The sequence below is a fragment of the Podarcis tiliguerta genome, assembly GCF_965153285.1.
Source record: "Podarcis tiliguerta genome assembly, chromosome: 1".
Taxonomy (NCBI): Eukaryota; Metazoa; Chordata; class Lepidosauria; order Squamata; family Lacertidae; genus Podarcis; species Podarcis tiliguerta.
In genome coordinates this window covers 15,139,598-15,155,333 of record NC_139534.1, presented here as the reverse complement: position 1 = coordinate 15,155,333, position 15,736 = coordinate 15,139,598, and the positions used below count along the sequence as shown (strand labels likewise).

General features: G+C 43.7%; 1 protein-coding gene across 1 annotated transcript in view; it reads left to right on the top strand.

Moving 5' to 3' along the window:
* TMEFF2 (transmembrane protein with EGF like and two follistatin like domains 2) overlaps positions 1-15,736 on the top strand; it is a 253,143-nt gene that overhangs the window by 188,914 nt on the left and 48,493 nt on the right. Inside the window, exons 6-7 of the mRNA XM_083412522.1 lie at positions 6,539-6,687; positions 13,401-13,460. Of these exons, the coding sequence (XP_083268648.1) occupies positions 6,539-6,687; positions 13,401-13,460 (209 nt within the window). The remainder of the gene's footprint in view (positions 1-6,538; positions 6,688-13,400; positions 13,461-15,736) is intronic.

Sequence of the window (15,736 nt, the reverse complement as noted above, 5' to 3'; positions counted from 1 at the left end):
CCCGCCAACATAAATCCTGGCTATGCTCATGGTCTCCACCACCACCACCCAAAAAAAAGAATTCTGTGAAATATAGTTTATTAAGGGTGCTAAGAGTTGTTAGGGGACCCCTATTCCCTCCTACATAAATACAATTTCCAGAGTGGTTAAGGATCAGTCCCTCTTCCCAAGGAATCCAAGGAATTGTAGATTTCTGAGGGGGGTAGGGGTCTTCTGACAACTCTCAGGACATTTAACAAACTAACAAGCAGCTAGAAATGTTTGTAGAAGGAAGGAAGGAAGGAAGGAAGGAAGGAAGGAAGGAAGGAAGGAAGGAAAGCCCTCAGAGCATCTCATACAAATTAAGATGGAATCACGCTCCCAAAAGGTTCGTAGACACACAACCTAATCCACACACCTGTATTCTCATCTGAGCAGGATCCGTCAGAGTTCTGACGTCAGATAGAGTTCACTGCCATTGCAAGTTGAACCAAAATTCTCCCCCATCCCTAGATGTCCACACAAACACACACACACACACACACACACACACCACACACACACACAAATATATACCTGCAGAGGCTGTGCAGCGCAGCACAGCAACCATCAAGCCTGTATGAAAGAAAATGACAACAGATGTAGGGAAAATAAGATGATTAAACCCAGCAGCGGTGCCGTTAAGTGTGAGCCCCTACGTACCCAGGGCAATGGGTAGCAAAGCGGGGGGGAAAGGTCTGCTTGTTTGTTATGCAAGTGCTCACCTGTTCCTTCCAGCATATATTCCTAGAATAAGTTTCCATTTATATTTCGGCCATCAAGGCAGGCTTCCTGCTAGTAGGTTTGCAAATCCGGCTATTGATATTTATGGAAGTGCATTTATAATCCCAAGCACACGCTGCCTTGGAAGTCTGAGGCACTGAATTCAAAGGGGCTACCAGGTAAATGTAGGTCCCTTAAGACCAAGGAACATTTTTATTTTATTTTTGTTTTGTTGCCTGCAAAGAGCAGAGGACCGCTGGCAGCTGCCTGGTTCTTATTCCTACCCTTGGCTCTTCACCACAGCCTCACTCTGTTGTGTCACACTTGGTATGCAAGGCAGGGTAGCAGTGAGTACCTTCTCCACGTTAGTGCATTATAGCTTGACATACGTCCAGTAACCAGCATTTTCATCGTGATCCTTAATAATAATAATAATAAATATACCAATTATTCAGGGTTTCTTTACGTTACGAGGTTTTTGGGGTCCTCCAAATCATTTTCATTAAGCGCTGTGTAATAATAAAACTGCTCTGTGTTGTGCCCAGATAATTCCTTGCATGGTCTGTGGGATTTCTAATTGTTTGAATAACAGCATGCGATTGAAATGCCATGCATAAGTACAGCTGCCCCCTCGGGGAATAAGGCATTTCTCCTCTCGCTCTTCGCAAAGGCAAACATTTGAACAGGGGAAACAGGTAAAAACATCCCAGCAAAAATCAGACACACTTAATGCAGGAAGCAGGGACGTAGGGCAAAGTTAACAAAATATACAATTTAGAAAGCTAGATTAGATCTCTTGAAAAGGGAGCCTTTGAAGGGGTTGGTTTTTCCCCCTGTACCCTGTATTGACCAATATAACACCGGTCCTGAGAGACCTGCATTGGCTCCCTGTACATTTCTAAGCACAATTCAAAGTGTTGGTGCTGACCTTGAAAGCCCTAAACAGCCTTGGTCCTGTATACCTGAAGGAGTGTCTCCACCCCCATCGTTCAGCCCAGACACTGAGGCCCAGCGCCGAGGGCCTTCTGGCAGTTCCCTCCCTGCGAGAAGTGAGGTTACAGGGAACCAGGCAGAGGGCCTTCTCGGTAGTGGTGCCCACTCTGTGGAATGCCCTCCCATCAGATTTCAAGGCAATAAGCAACTATTGTGTTTTTAATAGTGGGTTGGGAGCTGCCCAGAGTGGCTGGGGAAACTCAGCCAGATGGGCGGGGTATAAATAATATGTTGTTGTTGTTAAAGTCCCATGACACTCAATGGGATGCACTTTTGAGAGGACCATCTTTTACCAAAGAGACCAATGAATTGCCCACTTATGGCTTTTCTGTACCAGCATGTGTGGCAGGGGTAGACAATGTGGTACCTTTGAGATGTTGTTCCCATCATCCCCAGCCGGCATGTCCAGTGTTGAGAGTTGGAATCCAACACCACCTGGACTCAAACAATATCTGGAGGTGTACCATTTTGGGTACCCTGATGAATACTTTTTCACCTTAGTGGTGTTTATAATCTCTCTTACTCATTCACATCCACAGAGAGGGAAAGAGACCAAATTTGGAGTTACATTCGTTATTGATATTAGTTAGGTACCATCAGAACAAACCCAGTAGGTGCAGAACAGTTTCCATTTATCATAATACCTATAAATCTGGAGGACCAGAGTTGATCGCAACCCCTGCTGTAGGTGCTGTTGCTTGAATTTGGGACCTGTTTTGATGCCACTTCTAAGCTTTTAGATATCTTAGCTTTATTGTAAGCTGCTTTAAGCTTTGGAGAGGTGATGCAAAAGTGTTTTGGGTGCTCTGGTGATGTTTCCACATGATTAGAAAGACGTAGGAGTGTACAAGTTATCCCTGGGAGATAAGGAAAATCAATGGGTGGACAAGTCCCTATAATACTCCACTTGCTGTGTCACTCACTAATTTGTTTTCGCCTCACCAGAGCTATAGGATAACAGCCTTGCTTGTCGTATACATAGAAACCATCCAGTCGTTTCTGATTAAGCCTCGATTATTGTATTGCTGAATGGACCAAGCATTAGTTCAAGAGGACCGTTCAATTCAAAATTGTAAAGAAGAGCTCCATTTTATCATCTTAGGCAGGGCTGGTGATTATTCTGTGCTCCTACGCAATTATCTGTGAAATATAAATAGGGCAATCTCCCATTCTTTATTGCCAAACATCCACCTTTTTATATATATATAAAAAAATCATTTCATTTTTCTTTTTTAAGCACCCTTCATCAACAATGCCTTGCAGGGGCAATCTTCTGCAGCCATTCATGCTTTATAATGTGTCCGTCTCTCATTCTTCCTATTTTTTACACAGGCAAAAAACACTCTCAATAAATAATAAGGTATGATTTATGAAGTGGCGAGGAGGAGAACCAACAGACTGTGAAGTTAGCCCGTATGCTTTCATTCCTGAAGAGGAAGGTTCAAGCCACAGAAGGAGGCCATCGCCTTAAAATGCATTTTTACTCTCTTTGTTGCCATTGTTCAGTTTCTAGCTCTGAAGAGAAGTTCTTACGGTCCTTAAAGGCCATACATTTGATTCAGTCTACCAGAGCCAGCTCAAAACATTTTGCTGCCGAATAGCACTCCTTCTATTCCACAAGCGTATACCCTCTAACACTTTTCCGATGAAAATAGGGACATCCTGTTCAAGAATACAAATACAAATATGAATAAGAATAAGAATTCTATTATTTATACTCTGCCCATCTGACTGGGCTGCCCCAGCCACTCTGGGCACCTTCCAACATATATAAAAACATAATAAAACATTAAACCTTAAAAAAATCCCTATACAGGATTGCCTTCAGACAACTCGGGGGTCGGATAACTCCATACCCTCCAACATGTCTCTAATGAAAATACAGGCATCCTACCATAGCCTCCAACATTTCTCCAATGAAAACAGGGAAATCCCAAGGAAAAGTGGGACATTCTGGGCTCAAATCAGAAACCAGGACAGCTTCTCTAAATCAGGGATATCCCTGGAAAATAGGGACACTTGGAGGGTCTATAGCTATTTGCCATACAGTCCCCAGGGCAGCATGCATGAAGAATCCATCCAGCAGACTAAAACAACATATAAAGCAAATTAAAGCAGGGCTGCCTTCAAATGTCTTCTAAAGGTTCCATCTCCTTGTATCTTCCTGGCTATGTCCAGGAAATTCCGGACGTATGGCAACCCCAACATAATATGACTTGCGGCATGCAGCAAACATGTAGATGTATAGAGTTGCCCTGAAATGGGTTGTAATAAGTAAAGTGCCATTGATTTCAGCAGAGCTGAAGCTGATGCAGGAGTTTAAGAAATGACATCTTAAGGCCCATACGTATGGCAGATGCTACAAAGCTGTTTGGAAATCTTGGGCATGGCATAAGGCAGGCACCCCCAAACTCAGATGCTTTGGGACTACAATTCCCATCATCCCTGACCACTGGCCCTGTTAGCTAGGGATGATGGGAGTTGTAGTCCCAAAACATCTAGAGGGCCGAGTTTGGGGGTGCCTGGCATAAGACATTGAAGTTTCACTTGAAAGCCCATGGAAATGTGGCTTGTAAAGTTCAGGCTTTCCTCCTTGAAATCCAGTCCTTTATCTGTACATTTAGAAGCCCCCTTCTTCCATTATTTCACTCTTGAATGTGCAAATTGATATTATTGCTACTGCCTCTTTCTGTTCTTTAATTTGTTACCATTTATACCTTGTAATGAACCCCATAAATTATATGGCGGGCGCGCAACATGGAAAAGTTAATAATGCTGCTGATTTAGCATTTCTCGGCTTTTAATTTTTGCAGCCTTGCAGAGATTTCGGGTAACAAAGCCATACGCTTGTGTGCAGAGAGAGCGAGAGCTGTGCTAAGTCTCAGGGAGGTTTTTCTCAATGAACGACATCACAACAAGTCAATGACAAAAAGACAAGAGAATTGTTGTCTCCTGAGTTTTGCCGCACTGGTCTGCTCGCACCCAGTGGTTGCTGATGCATTATGGGAACACTGGTGTGTAGGCACGATTTCTATAAATGTTAGAATGAGGAGATCTGCACATTCAACAGAGCATATGCAAAGCTCTGGGCCCTGTAGGAATCGGTGCAATTGTCAGTCATGCTCAACCATGCAAAGGAAGAGGACATCTGGCCGGTGCCTCCCATTGTGACAAAACTTATGAAATCAAAATGCATAACTTTTACAAAAGCTGGCACTGTGGCCAAATTAAGCATGCAAATAGGTCCTGTGTTGTATAAATTATTAGGTCATTAATTTTCATTGAAGAACATGTGCATATTGCAAACCCCACAATGATCCTTTAAATTACAAGATTGCAATGCTTCGTCATTTCTCTGCTCATTATTCTCTTTGCTTCCTTCTTGGGGCAGAATGAGACACGAGGGGGCTGTCGTTCACACGTCTGCCCTAATTCATATATAAAGCAGAGGATAGGAGAGTCTTCCACAGCAAAAGGGGTGAATGGGAGGGAAAGGGCACCGGACCTCAATGCAACTGCTTTTCTAGGCCAGTGGTAGCCACAAGTATTGGACTCCAACTCCCAACTTCCCAGACCTGTGTGAGATGGTGGACCCCCCAAAAACGTGTTTTCAAGGCACAGCACCCAAAATCTCTTGTTTTGGGTTGTCACATAAGATTGCTGCCTTGAAAAAGTACTTTGGGGGTGAATGAATGAATGAATTTATTAATACAGTCACAGACCAGCTTCCTTTGGGGGTGAGAATACAGCTCGAAATCACAAAAGATTTGTTGTTGTTTAGTCATTTAGTCTTGTCCGACTCTTCATGATACCATGGACCAGAGCACGCCAGGCACTCCTGTCTTCTACTGCCTCTTGCAGTTTGGTCTAACTCATGCTGGTAGCTTCGAGAACACTGTCCAACCATCTCATCCTCTGTCGTCCCCTTCTCCTTGTGCCCTCCATCTTTCCCAACCTCAGGGTCTTTTCCAGGGAGTCTTCTCTTCTCATGAGGTGGCCAAAGTATTGGAGCCTCAGCTTCACGATCTGTCCTTCCAGTGAGCACTCAGGGCTGATTTCCTTAAAATGGATAGGGTTGATCTTCTTGCAGTCCATGGGACTCTCAAGAGTCTCCTCCAGTACCAGAATTCAAAAGCATCAATTCTCCGGCGATCAGCCTTCTTTATGGTCCAGCTCTCACTTCCATATATCACTACTGGGAAAATCATAGCTTTAACTATACGGACCTTTGTGGGCAAGGTGATGTCTCTGCAGAGACATCACAAAAGATGGCAGTGGCCATTTTGGCTGCTGTCCTCTCACAAGAAAAAAGGGGGTGTCCCATTCTTTCTGGGACAGTTGACAGGTATTGGTACTACCACCAAAGAGGTCGTCTTTCTGGGCAGCACTGACTGGAAAGTTCTTACACATCTGAGCCTCTGGTTGCTGTTGTGCTGAAGTCCTGCTTGAAGACCTCCCACAGGTATCTGGGTTGGCTACTGTGAGAATAGGATGCAGGCCTGCCTGGGCCTTTGGTATGAACCAGCAGGATCCTTCTTCTGTCCTCTTAGATCACAGTTTCCCCAACTATTTTTGGACTCCAACTTCCATCATCCCTTGCTAGCAGAACCAGTGGTCAGGAATAGTGGGAATTCTAGCTGGAGACCCAAGTCTGGGAAACTGTATTTGATGCTACTTAACTCCTGTCGAGTTATCATTGCAAACCCTGTTTTACTGCATTTCTGCTTTACAGATACTGGAATGGGGCTATTATAGCAAGTTTTTTTATTTGAGTTTTACGCTCGCCTTTTTTTCATCCTTCCAGGTGCGTGTGCAACATTGACTGTTCTCAGACCAACTTCAATCCTCTCTGTGCTTCCGATGGGAAATCTTATGATAATGCGTGCCAGATCAAAGAAGCGTCATGCCAGAAACAGGAGAAAATTGAAGTCATGTCTTTGGGTCGATGTCAAGGTAATGCTCCAAGCAAAATTCATTTCCAAGAGTGGTCCCTGTTCTTTTTTTTTATTTTCTTTGGTGTGAGTGAAAGAGAAAGAAAAGGCGGGGGGAATGGAAGCAAGAAACTGCTTTATTATAAGACTCTTCTTGCACATCCCATCAAAGAAATGGGGGTGTATCTTTGCTGACCAGGAGCACAATCCATTGTACAGTTCTGCGTGATTGAATTCTGCTCTTCTGTACTAACAGCTCTCAGTGCTTTAGATTTCGACATCTTATCTCATCTGATGGTTGTGATAACATTTGCCATATTTTTTCCATGTATAAGATGACCCCTATTTTTTGGGACCCAAAATGGGGGGGGGGGGATTGCCCAGAGTTCTTAAGCTTTTGGGGGGGATTGCCCAAAATCACTCACCCTCCTGACAGTAGCCGCCAATCACCCACCCAATTGCCACAGCAGCAGCCAATCACCAGCAGGCCTTGCTGCAGCCACCAATCACCCGCCCAATCTCCGCTGACAATCTCCTGCTTGCGACTGCCACCGATCGCCCGCCCCCCCCCCCGTGTATAAGAAAACCCCACCAATTTTAAACATTTTTAATATATAAAAAACATATTCTTATACATGGGAAAATATGGTATTAGGGCAGCAGGGGCCCAGGTAAGCACCACCCCACATAATTGATCACGCAGGCCATTTAAATAGTGATGTCCATCAACATTGGGGGGGTCTGCACCCCTGAAAAAAAATATTGAGGGGGACAAAGGGATGACAGTGCTCTCCTAGCTTCCAAACAGTCCGGTACTGTCCCTTACAAGGTGAGAGGTGCTTGGGGTGGGGTAGCATGGCAGAATAATAATAATAATAATAATAATAATAATAATAATAATAATAATAATAATAATAATATTTTATTATTTGTTCCCCAGCCACTCTGGGCGGCTTCCAACAAAGATGAAAAATACACTAAAATGTCACATATTAAAAACTTCCCTGAACAGGGCTGCCTTCAGATGTCTTCTGAATGTCAGGTAGTTGTTTATTGCTTTGACATCTGATGGGAGGGCGTTCCACAGGGCGGGCGCCACTACCGAGAAGGCCCTCTGCCTGGTTCCCTGTAACTTGGCCTCTCGCAGTGAGGGAACCGCCAGAAGGCCTTTGGCACTGGACCTCAGTGTCCGGGCAGAACGATGGGGGTGGAGACGCTCCTTCAGATATACTGGATGCTCTTGCTATTACATGCCTGTAGAGCCCCAAGTTCCCTGTGCCTTTCCCTCCAGCAAGCACCAGCAACAAGCTGTGTTTGCAAGCTGGGAAAGCAGTAGTCCCCTCAACTATACCATCACACTGGCTGCTTACTGGATGAGGCTGGTTGCTTTCTGAATGGCACCTATTGCGGTGTGTGGTTTTTTTAAATAACATCTTTATTGAAAATTCAAAAAAGTACATAATTATATGTGCACCAAACATGGTGAGACGTAAATAAAAGAGAAAGAGAAGCAGAACCCATGTACAAGGGGAAATAAAGGGAGGAAGGGGGAAACCCAAAACTGTGTATTTTACAAAGTTGTTACTGTACTTCACCAGTTCTTAACCTATTACATAATTTTTAAGAATGGATTCCAGATATCATTGAATTTGTCCATGGCAAGTCTGCGTTTATATGCAAGTTGTTCATATGTTGCGAATTGGTATAAGTCTTCAGTCGAATCATAGAGCCGCATTTTTATTTTTCCAGTTCATCCATATCAGTCTTTTTGCTCTGGTAAGGGCATAGAGAGTCCACTCGTATAGTCCTTTTGTAAGGTCCCATGTGCTGGGCATATAGTTCAAGAGGATAATTTGCTCTGTAAATGCAAAGTTGTTCCGTACAGTTTTGTTGATAGCTTCAGTTACTTTCTGCCAAAAACCTTTCAATATAAGACAATGGGGGGGGGGAACCATATGTTTTAGAGAAGCATTATCCCTATTACATCTCCAACGGTTAGATACGTCAGATAGTCCTTTTTTAAACAACCAGAATGGGATCCAGTATATTCTAAATACTATTTATTACTGTATGAGCCTCAATTTATGGTCCATAAATTGTTAAAGCAGTTAAAACAGTTTCCCACTGTGCGGTTGAAATTTAGATCTCTACTTCTTTAGGCACCCATTGGTACTGGCAAGGTGGAAGAGAGGGAGGCCCACAGTAGGTGGAGCCAGAGTCAAGGACATGTAGAATCCACTCTGTCTAGTTTTGTCCCCATCTTCCTCCCTCACACATCATAGAATAGAATCATAGAATTGGAAGAGACCACAAGGGCCATCAAGTCCAACCCCCTGCCAAGCAGGAAACATCATCAGAGCACTCCTGACATATGGTTGTCAAGCCTCTGCTTAAAGACCTCCAAAGAAGGAGACTCCACCACACTCCTTGGCAGCAAATTCCACTGTCGAACAGCTCTTACTGTCAGGAAGTTCTTCCTAATGTTTAGGTGGAATCTTCTTCCCTGAAGAATTACGCAAGGATTATATAAAGGTCAGCCCCTGGACTGGTTGTAAATAGTCAGGTCAAAGTCTCTTTGACACCCTCCTATCAGATGTCAAGGAAATAAGCAGCTACCCTATTTTTAAAAGCCATCTGAAGGCAGCCCTGTTTAGGGAAGTTTTTACTATTTAATGCTGTATTGTTTTTAACACTCGATTGGGAGCTGCCCTGAATGGCTGGGGAAACTCAGCCAGATGGGCAGGGTATAAATAATATATTATTATTATTATTATTATTATTATTATTATTATTATTATTATTATTTGTTGCAACGATCCTAGTCATTTCAACCAAAAGTGGTTGTAAATAAGAAGGCAGTCCTGTGGGGGCAGGCTGCGGTTGGAGGGGCAGTGCCCTCAGTCACTTCCCCACCACAGAGCACAGAGATACTGTACTTTTCCATGTATAACACTGTGGTTTTTTCTTTAAAAATCATGCTAAAATGTGTCCTATACATGGGTAGTGCATAGGGTAGACGTTTGATTGGTTGCTGCCGCGGCTGTCAGCAGCTAATGTGCATGTTATTGGTTGTTGTGTCAATGGGTGGTGTTGATTGGCCGACACTCCGGCATTTGGGTGGGTGATTGGCAGCTTCTGCCGGCGACGGGACTTATACACGGGGGCGTCTTATAGACGGAAAAGTACGGTAGGTTATTCAGGATTTGGATTTTCTCAGTTTGTCGTTGGCATGGCACATAAAATGAACACTTCTCCATTCCTGGAAGCAAAAGAGCAGCTCCCTCATTTTTCAACCTGAGGCGTTCCAAGTTTCAGTTGCGCTTACTAGGGGGAGAGCCCTGTTGAACTCATTGGCCCTTACTAGGCATGCAGTCGTCTTCTGTACGTGCCTGCCTATACTGGAATCCACAGGCCCGCTGGGTTTCTGTTTCGTTTCATTCATAATCCCAGAGGCAGATGGTCCATTCTTGGAAGTGTGACAACTTGCCAGATGCCCTCTTAATTTAAGAAAACGTCCACTTGGGGTTTGGGCAAGGGCTTCATTTTTGGTATTATTTTTTTTTTTTAAAGTGCTTTTTTATCCCAGTGATTTCTTCCACTGTATCAAAACTGGGGTGATTTTGTTCTGCCATTTTTTAAAAAGTTAAATTCTGTTCAGTTCTGAAAAAAAATATGAATGCAGGCACTAGGAGAGGCAGCAGGAAAAGTCACAAAACAGGCCTTTTAACTATTTTCTAAAACCATTTTCTTTTCCCCCACTAACATCTCCACTGAAACTGAAGGTCATTACAGACACACAGACCCAGCCATATCTTCTACACCTACATATTAAAATGCTTATTATTATTTTTTTGTTATCCCTTTATATACTTCTTTTAATCCATTCTTTAATGGATGTGATTGTTGAAAATGCCAGTGATTTTTCTTTTTTTAAAAAAATAAAAAAAGCCAGACCTATAACAGTATAAAATATATAATTTCACAATTATGTCATTGTATTGCTTTTGAAAAAGTATGTATTTGTTAAGGAGATATTTGACTTTACCCATTATTCTGCCTTTTGTTAAGCAATCAGACAGATATCTGTGACCATGGAGACTACTCTTCAAGTGAATGGGAAAGCCCCTTCCTTTACAGTGAAGAGGAGTATTTTCTTTGAGAAACCAGCAATACTTATATTTTTGAGCCAACCCTAGCATTCAGCAAGGCATGCGGTACAGACCTCATGCCTGTGGCATTATGTGCTGAATGAGCATCTGTGGTAAACATCCCCATGTATTTGACAGCTTCGCACATTCAGGGCATGTTTAACCTCGAGCCACCTCAGCTAATTTATCTGAGGTGGTGCACTCTTGTCAGGACTATACCAGTAGCTTTGCTGAAGCATTTGAACTGGTTTTTCAAGGAAGTGTGGGGATGTTAAGGATAGTAGGAAAGGATATATTGGATAAGTATTATCCTTCCTTCACTCATAGAATCATAGAGTTGGAAGAGACCACAAGGGCCATCGAGTCCAACCCCCTGCCAAGCAGGAAACACCATCAGAGCACGCTAGTGAAGTGATGTAGTAGAGCAAATTCCCCTCAATATAACTGGAAGCTAGTTTGCATATTCGTTTGAATCTCTAAAGGTAAAGGTAAAGGGACCCCTGACCATTAGGTCCAATCGTGACCGACTCTGGGGTTGCGGCGCTCATCTCGCTTATTGGCTGAGGGAGCCAGTGTACAGGTCATGTGGCCAGCATGACTAAGCCGCTTCTGGCGAACCAGAGCAGCACACGGAAACGCTGTTTACCTTCCCGCCGGAGTGGTACCTATTTATCTACTTGAACTTTGACATGCTTTCGAACTGCTAGGTTGGCAGGAGCAGGGACCAAGCAACAGGAGCTCACTCCGTCGCGGGGATTTGAACTGCCGACCTTCTGATCGGCAAATCCTAGGCTCTGTGGTTTAACCCACAGCGCCACCCGCGTCCCTTGAATCTCTTAGTTAAGATTATTTCCTGGCGTCCCCTTTAATCCCTCTTAAAAGAATAAAGACACAACAGTCTTTCTGAGTAAAGTAGCAAAAAGTTTACTCACATTTCAGTTCACGATACAATTCCTGAAAGGCAGGCTTTACTTGGTAGTTGCACAAAGAAACAGTGAGTTCATCTCATAGGGAGAATGAACTCATGTGCTGCTGGCTGAGAGCCAGCAGACAGCAAAATTACATTAAAACAACAAAATGGCTGCAGGAGAGAAGCATGGCAGCAAGAGAACAGCAAAACAATAGAAAGACAAAACAGAATGAGAAAATGGCTGCATGACTCGGTTCTTTTAAGGAGTCAGCCACACCCATCTCCCAGGTCACATGCAGGGGGGGGAAGTCCACACCAATGGAACAGGAAGTTACACTGACTGGACTGCCTGTGCCCACTCTAGGGAAACAAGGAGTGTGTAAAGGTGGTGTCTCCCCTTTGCATTAACACCCCGGCACAGTTGGCTGAATATTTACAGTTTTTATTACATATGTACAAGAAACAGCTACAGTTCAGGATTATGCGTCTGAACCCGTTGAGTCATATTTGGGCAGTGGCTTTCTTCGATTCCCCCGCCAACAAAGGAGGTGGGGAAATCGTGCGAGATGTCTTTGACCCTTACATTTCATTTCCCTCCCTGTCTGTGCTGATTTGAAAGCTCCCTCCCTTCCAGAGTCTGAGCTCCCTTCCTCGGCCTCTAGGCAGTGGAAGGGCTCTGCAGTATCCCTGAGCCCTTCCTCCTGGTGGCTAATCTCCACCCGCTCTTCCACTTCCTCTGTCCCTGGGTGGTGGAAGGGCTACACAGCATCCCCAATCACCTGCTCCACCTCTTCTGTCACTTTCTCCTCCAAATTCTCCCTGACAGAATGTTACATTTGACTGCACCAATGGATTACATCCCATAGGAAGCGGGCAAGAAGGGCATATGAACTGTTCCTACGTTTGTTGGGATATTCTGTTCCACCTTAAGGAACCGGCATGATTGTTGTGTGTCACATGTCTGTTTACACTCCAGCACAGGATGCTGGGAACTTCCGTTTGTGTATAGCTTTTGCCGCTTTGCTTTGGACACGAAGGAGATCAGACATGTTTCCTTTGTCCTGATGTACGCTGAATAAACTGCTTGTAAATATGCTCACACAGCCTCTCCTGCCACTTCTATTTGCGCAGCGTTTACTCTGCTGAGTAGCGTGCCCTAGCTTCTGAAGCTCAGGTTGCAGGTTCATGCTGCACCAAGGACTGGAGTTCGCCCGGCACACCGGCCAGTGGGCTGGAGCCAGCTGGGGGCCTGCCAATTGCCCCCATTTCCTTTGTCGCTTGCCAACAATGTTAACATTCATTGGTAGAGTAAAGTTAGCTTGTGGTAGCTCTGGGTTGTATCCAAGGAAGTCCAAGGAATTCATGCAAGGACTTTCATTTCCACCATGGAACTTCTACTCCATCTCCTCTCTGTTCATGTGTGCGACCCATATCCCCCTAATCTGCTCCAGAGGCTTGTGGGGGGAACCCCCAACTGATTGTTTTTCTGGGGAGTGGAGGTTCAGGGAAGAGAGGGAGTAGGCATTCTGTTGCACAAGCAGAAGTCCTTACGAAAACAGGCCAACTTTGCTGGGTATGGCCCAGTGCCATGATTTAAAACTACAAGACAACACTTTACCAGAGCAGGAGATACCCGAGGAGAACGTAGCAAAACAGAACACATGTTTTGTCTTTCAGATAACACAACCACCACTACAAAGTCAGAAGATGGACATTACGCAAGAACGGATTATGCAGGTAAGCGTTAACCCTATGCTACCCTAGGAAGAAAGAGTTTATTTTATTTTATTTGCTGGAGGGACACATTTCCTTTGGCTATATTTGTGAAATTGAGACCATAGGTGGTTGCATCTTTAGTTCACTATCTATATCTCTACATCTCTATATCTATTTTCTTGGTGATGAAGGGTTATCTTAAGGAGGATTCCAAGCTTCAGTCAAGGAATTGGTCGCTGATTATATGCATTTGTACACACTTTCCCCTCATACAGTGGTACCTTGGGTTACATACACTTCAAGTTACATACGCTTCAGGTTACAGACTCCGCTAACCCAGAAATATTACCTCAGGTTAAGAACTTTGCTTCAAGATGAGAACAGAAATCGTGCTCTGGCGGCGCGGCGGCAGCAGGAGGCCCCATTAGCTAAAGTGGTGCTTCAGGTTAAGATCAGTTTCTGGTTAAGTACGGACCTCCGGAACGAATTAAGTACGTAACCAGAGGTACCACTGTATATGCAATTTTGCATACATTATTAGGTTGGAGATCTTCATTGCGAAATTCAGAGCAGTGCAACTATCAGTCCACATATTGTTTCACAAAGTGGAATTTAGGAAGATTTCCCTTCAAGTGAATACAAACTGAATCATATTTCTCTCTCTGTGTCCTTATGCTGCCCGCAGACCTCTTTGGCTCTTCCTAACCGCGTAACTATCGCTGAGAGAGCTCAGAAATGTCTCAGTGGCTTTTAAACCTGGACCTTACACAATACTGACCAGCTTTGAACTTGTTTATTTGGTGATGGCGATGCGTGATGGCTGATATGTCACTGAGATGGAGTGTATTCTCCATTCGCAAATATGCTGGAAAAATTATGTGATATTCCATCGGTGAATAATAGCCTTAGTTCATTCGAAGTGTGAGTTATCTCAGGTTTCAGGTTAAAAGTTGCCTTCCGTCACGTTCCCCAAAATACATGCACTTATTGAGTTTGCAATGCTTAAATTAATTCCATGCGATTTAAGTGCCGCAATTAATCAGTTAAAAGCCAGAATAATCAAAGATTAAAAAATCATTAATCAGTTGACAGCGCTGCTTTTAAATCTGACACCTCCTTTCATCTTAACAAGGAAACTCCCCCAAACATCTCTGCCATGTTTCTTACCGCCTGCCTCGTATACATTTGTGTTAATCAAGGCAGCATCCACAGTGCTTCAAGTTCATTCAATAAAAAAGAAAAGAAGAGACCAGCATGTCATGAAGTTGAAACCAATAATTTCTTATAGCTCTTTTCTGGCTGTTTGAGTCTTCAGACCGAGCAGAAATACGCATTACAACATTTGCCTTTGGAAGCAAAGTTAATGAGATATTTTAGAACAGATTGTGGTGTGGTTTGTGGGGTGTGTTTTTTAAAAAAATGATAAATGGCTTTAATTTGTCTAGAAACTCCAGTAAAATACAGCCCCAGTTCATGCTTAATATAGCATTTTTTGAAATATTACATATAATATGTAAATGTTATTTAAGGTCTTATCGACTGTTGTCTGCTCGGGCGGAGAGCTGTGTCTTCATTTCATTTCAGATCTGCTGTACCAGAAGGACTAATTTGCAAGGAGTCTTAAGTGCTTGTGCAAATTGTCACAGCTTGACTTTAGCGCTGAGAATAGGAATACTTGGAGTGTTATCATTTAAAAACACGGCAAGGGATGCATAATTGCTTCCGCTTGTGGTTTCCTTTGTGTTGGGGAAATGGAGTTTTGTGAAGGCAAGACCCCGTTAGCTTCAGAGGAGATGTTGAAGCCAAACACTTGGCTTCTGCCTTTTGGCATGCCAGACAATGGAAAAATGAAGTGCGTCTGATTTTTTTGGCATGTACGGAGGTTCACTTATTAAGATTTTGCTGGCCCCGTGAGACAGCAAGGTGTTCGCCATCTATCTGTGATGTGCGGTGCGAATAACAATAGGCTATGTTTGTGCGTGTACAACGCACATTTTTAAAAAAACCTGTCTCCTTGTTTCAAAAGGACCTTTGTGCTGGATATTTATAAAAGCATAATTATGGCTTCAGCTTGTCAAGACGCAGAGTTCAGAAATAATTGGACTCATCCAGTAAGTGGGACTCAAGAGTGGAAATATCAGTACTAACGGTTGCAGAGCAATCAAAATCCCAGGCACCAGGGAACTGGGGAACAGAGTGAAGAATCCATTGCTGTGTTTCAAAACCTGGTAGCTCATGCTGGCCACAGCAAAAGGGAATAATACCATCCCCTCATTATTTGCTGAAACAGCTCTAGG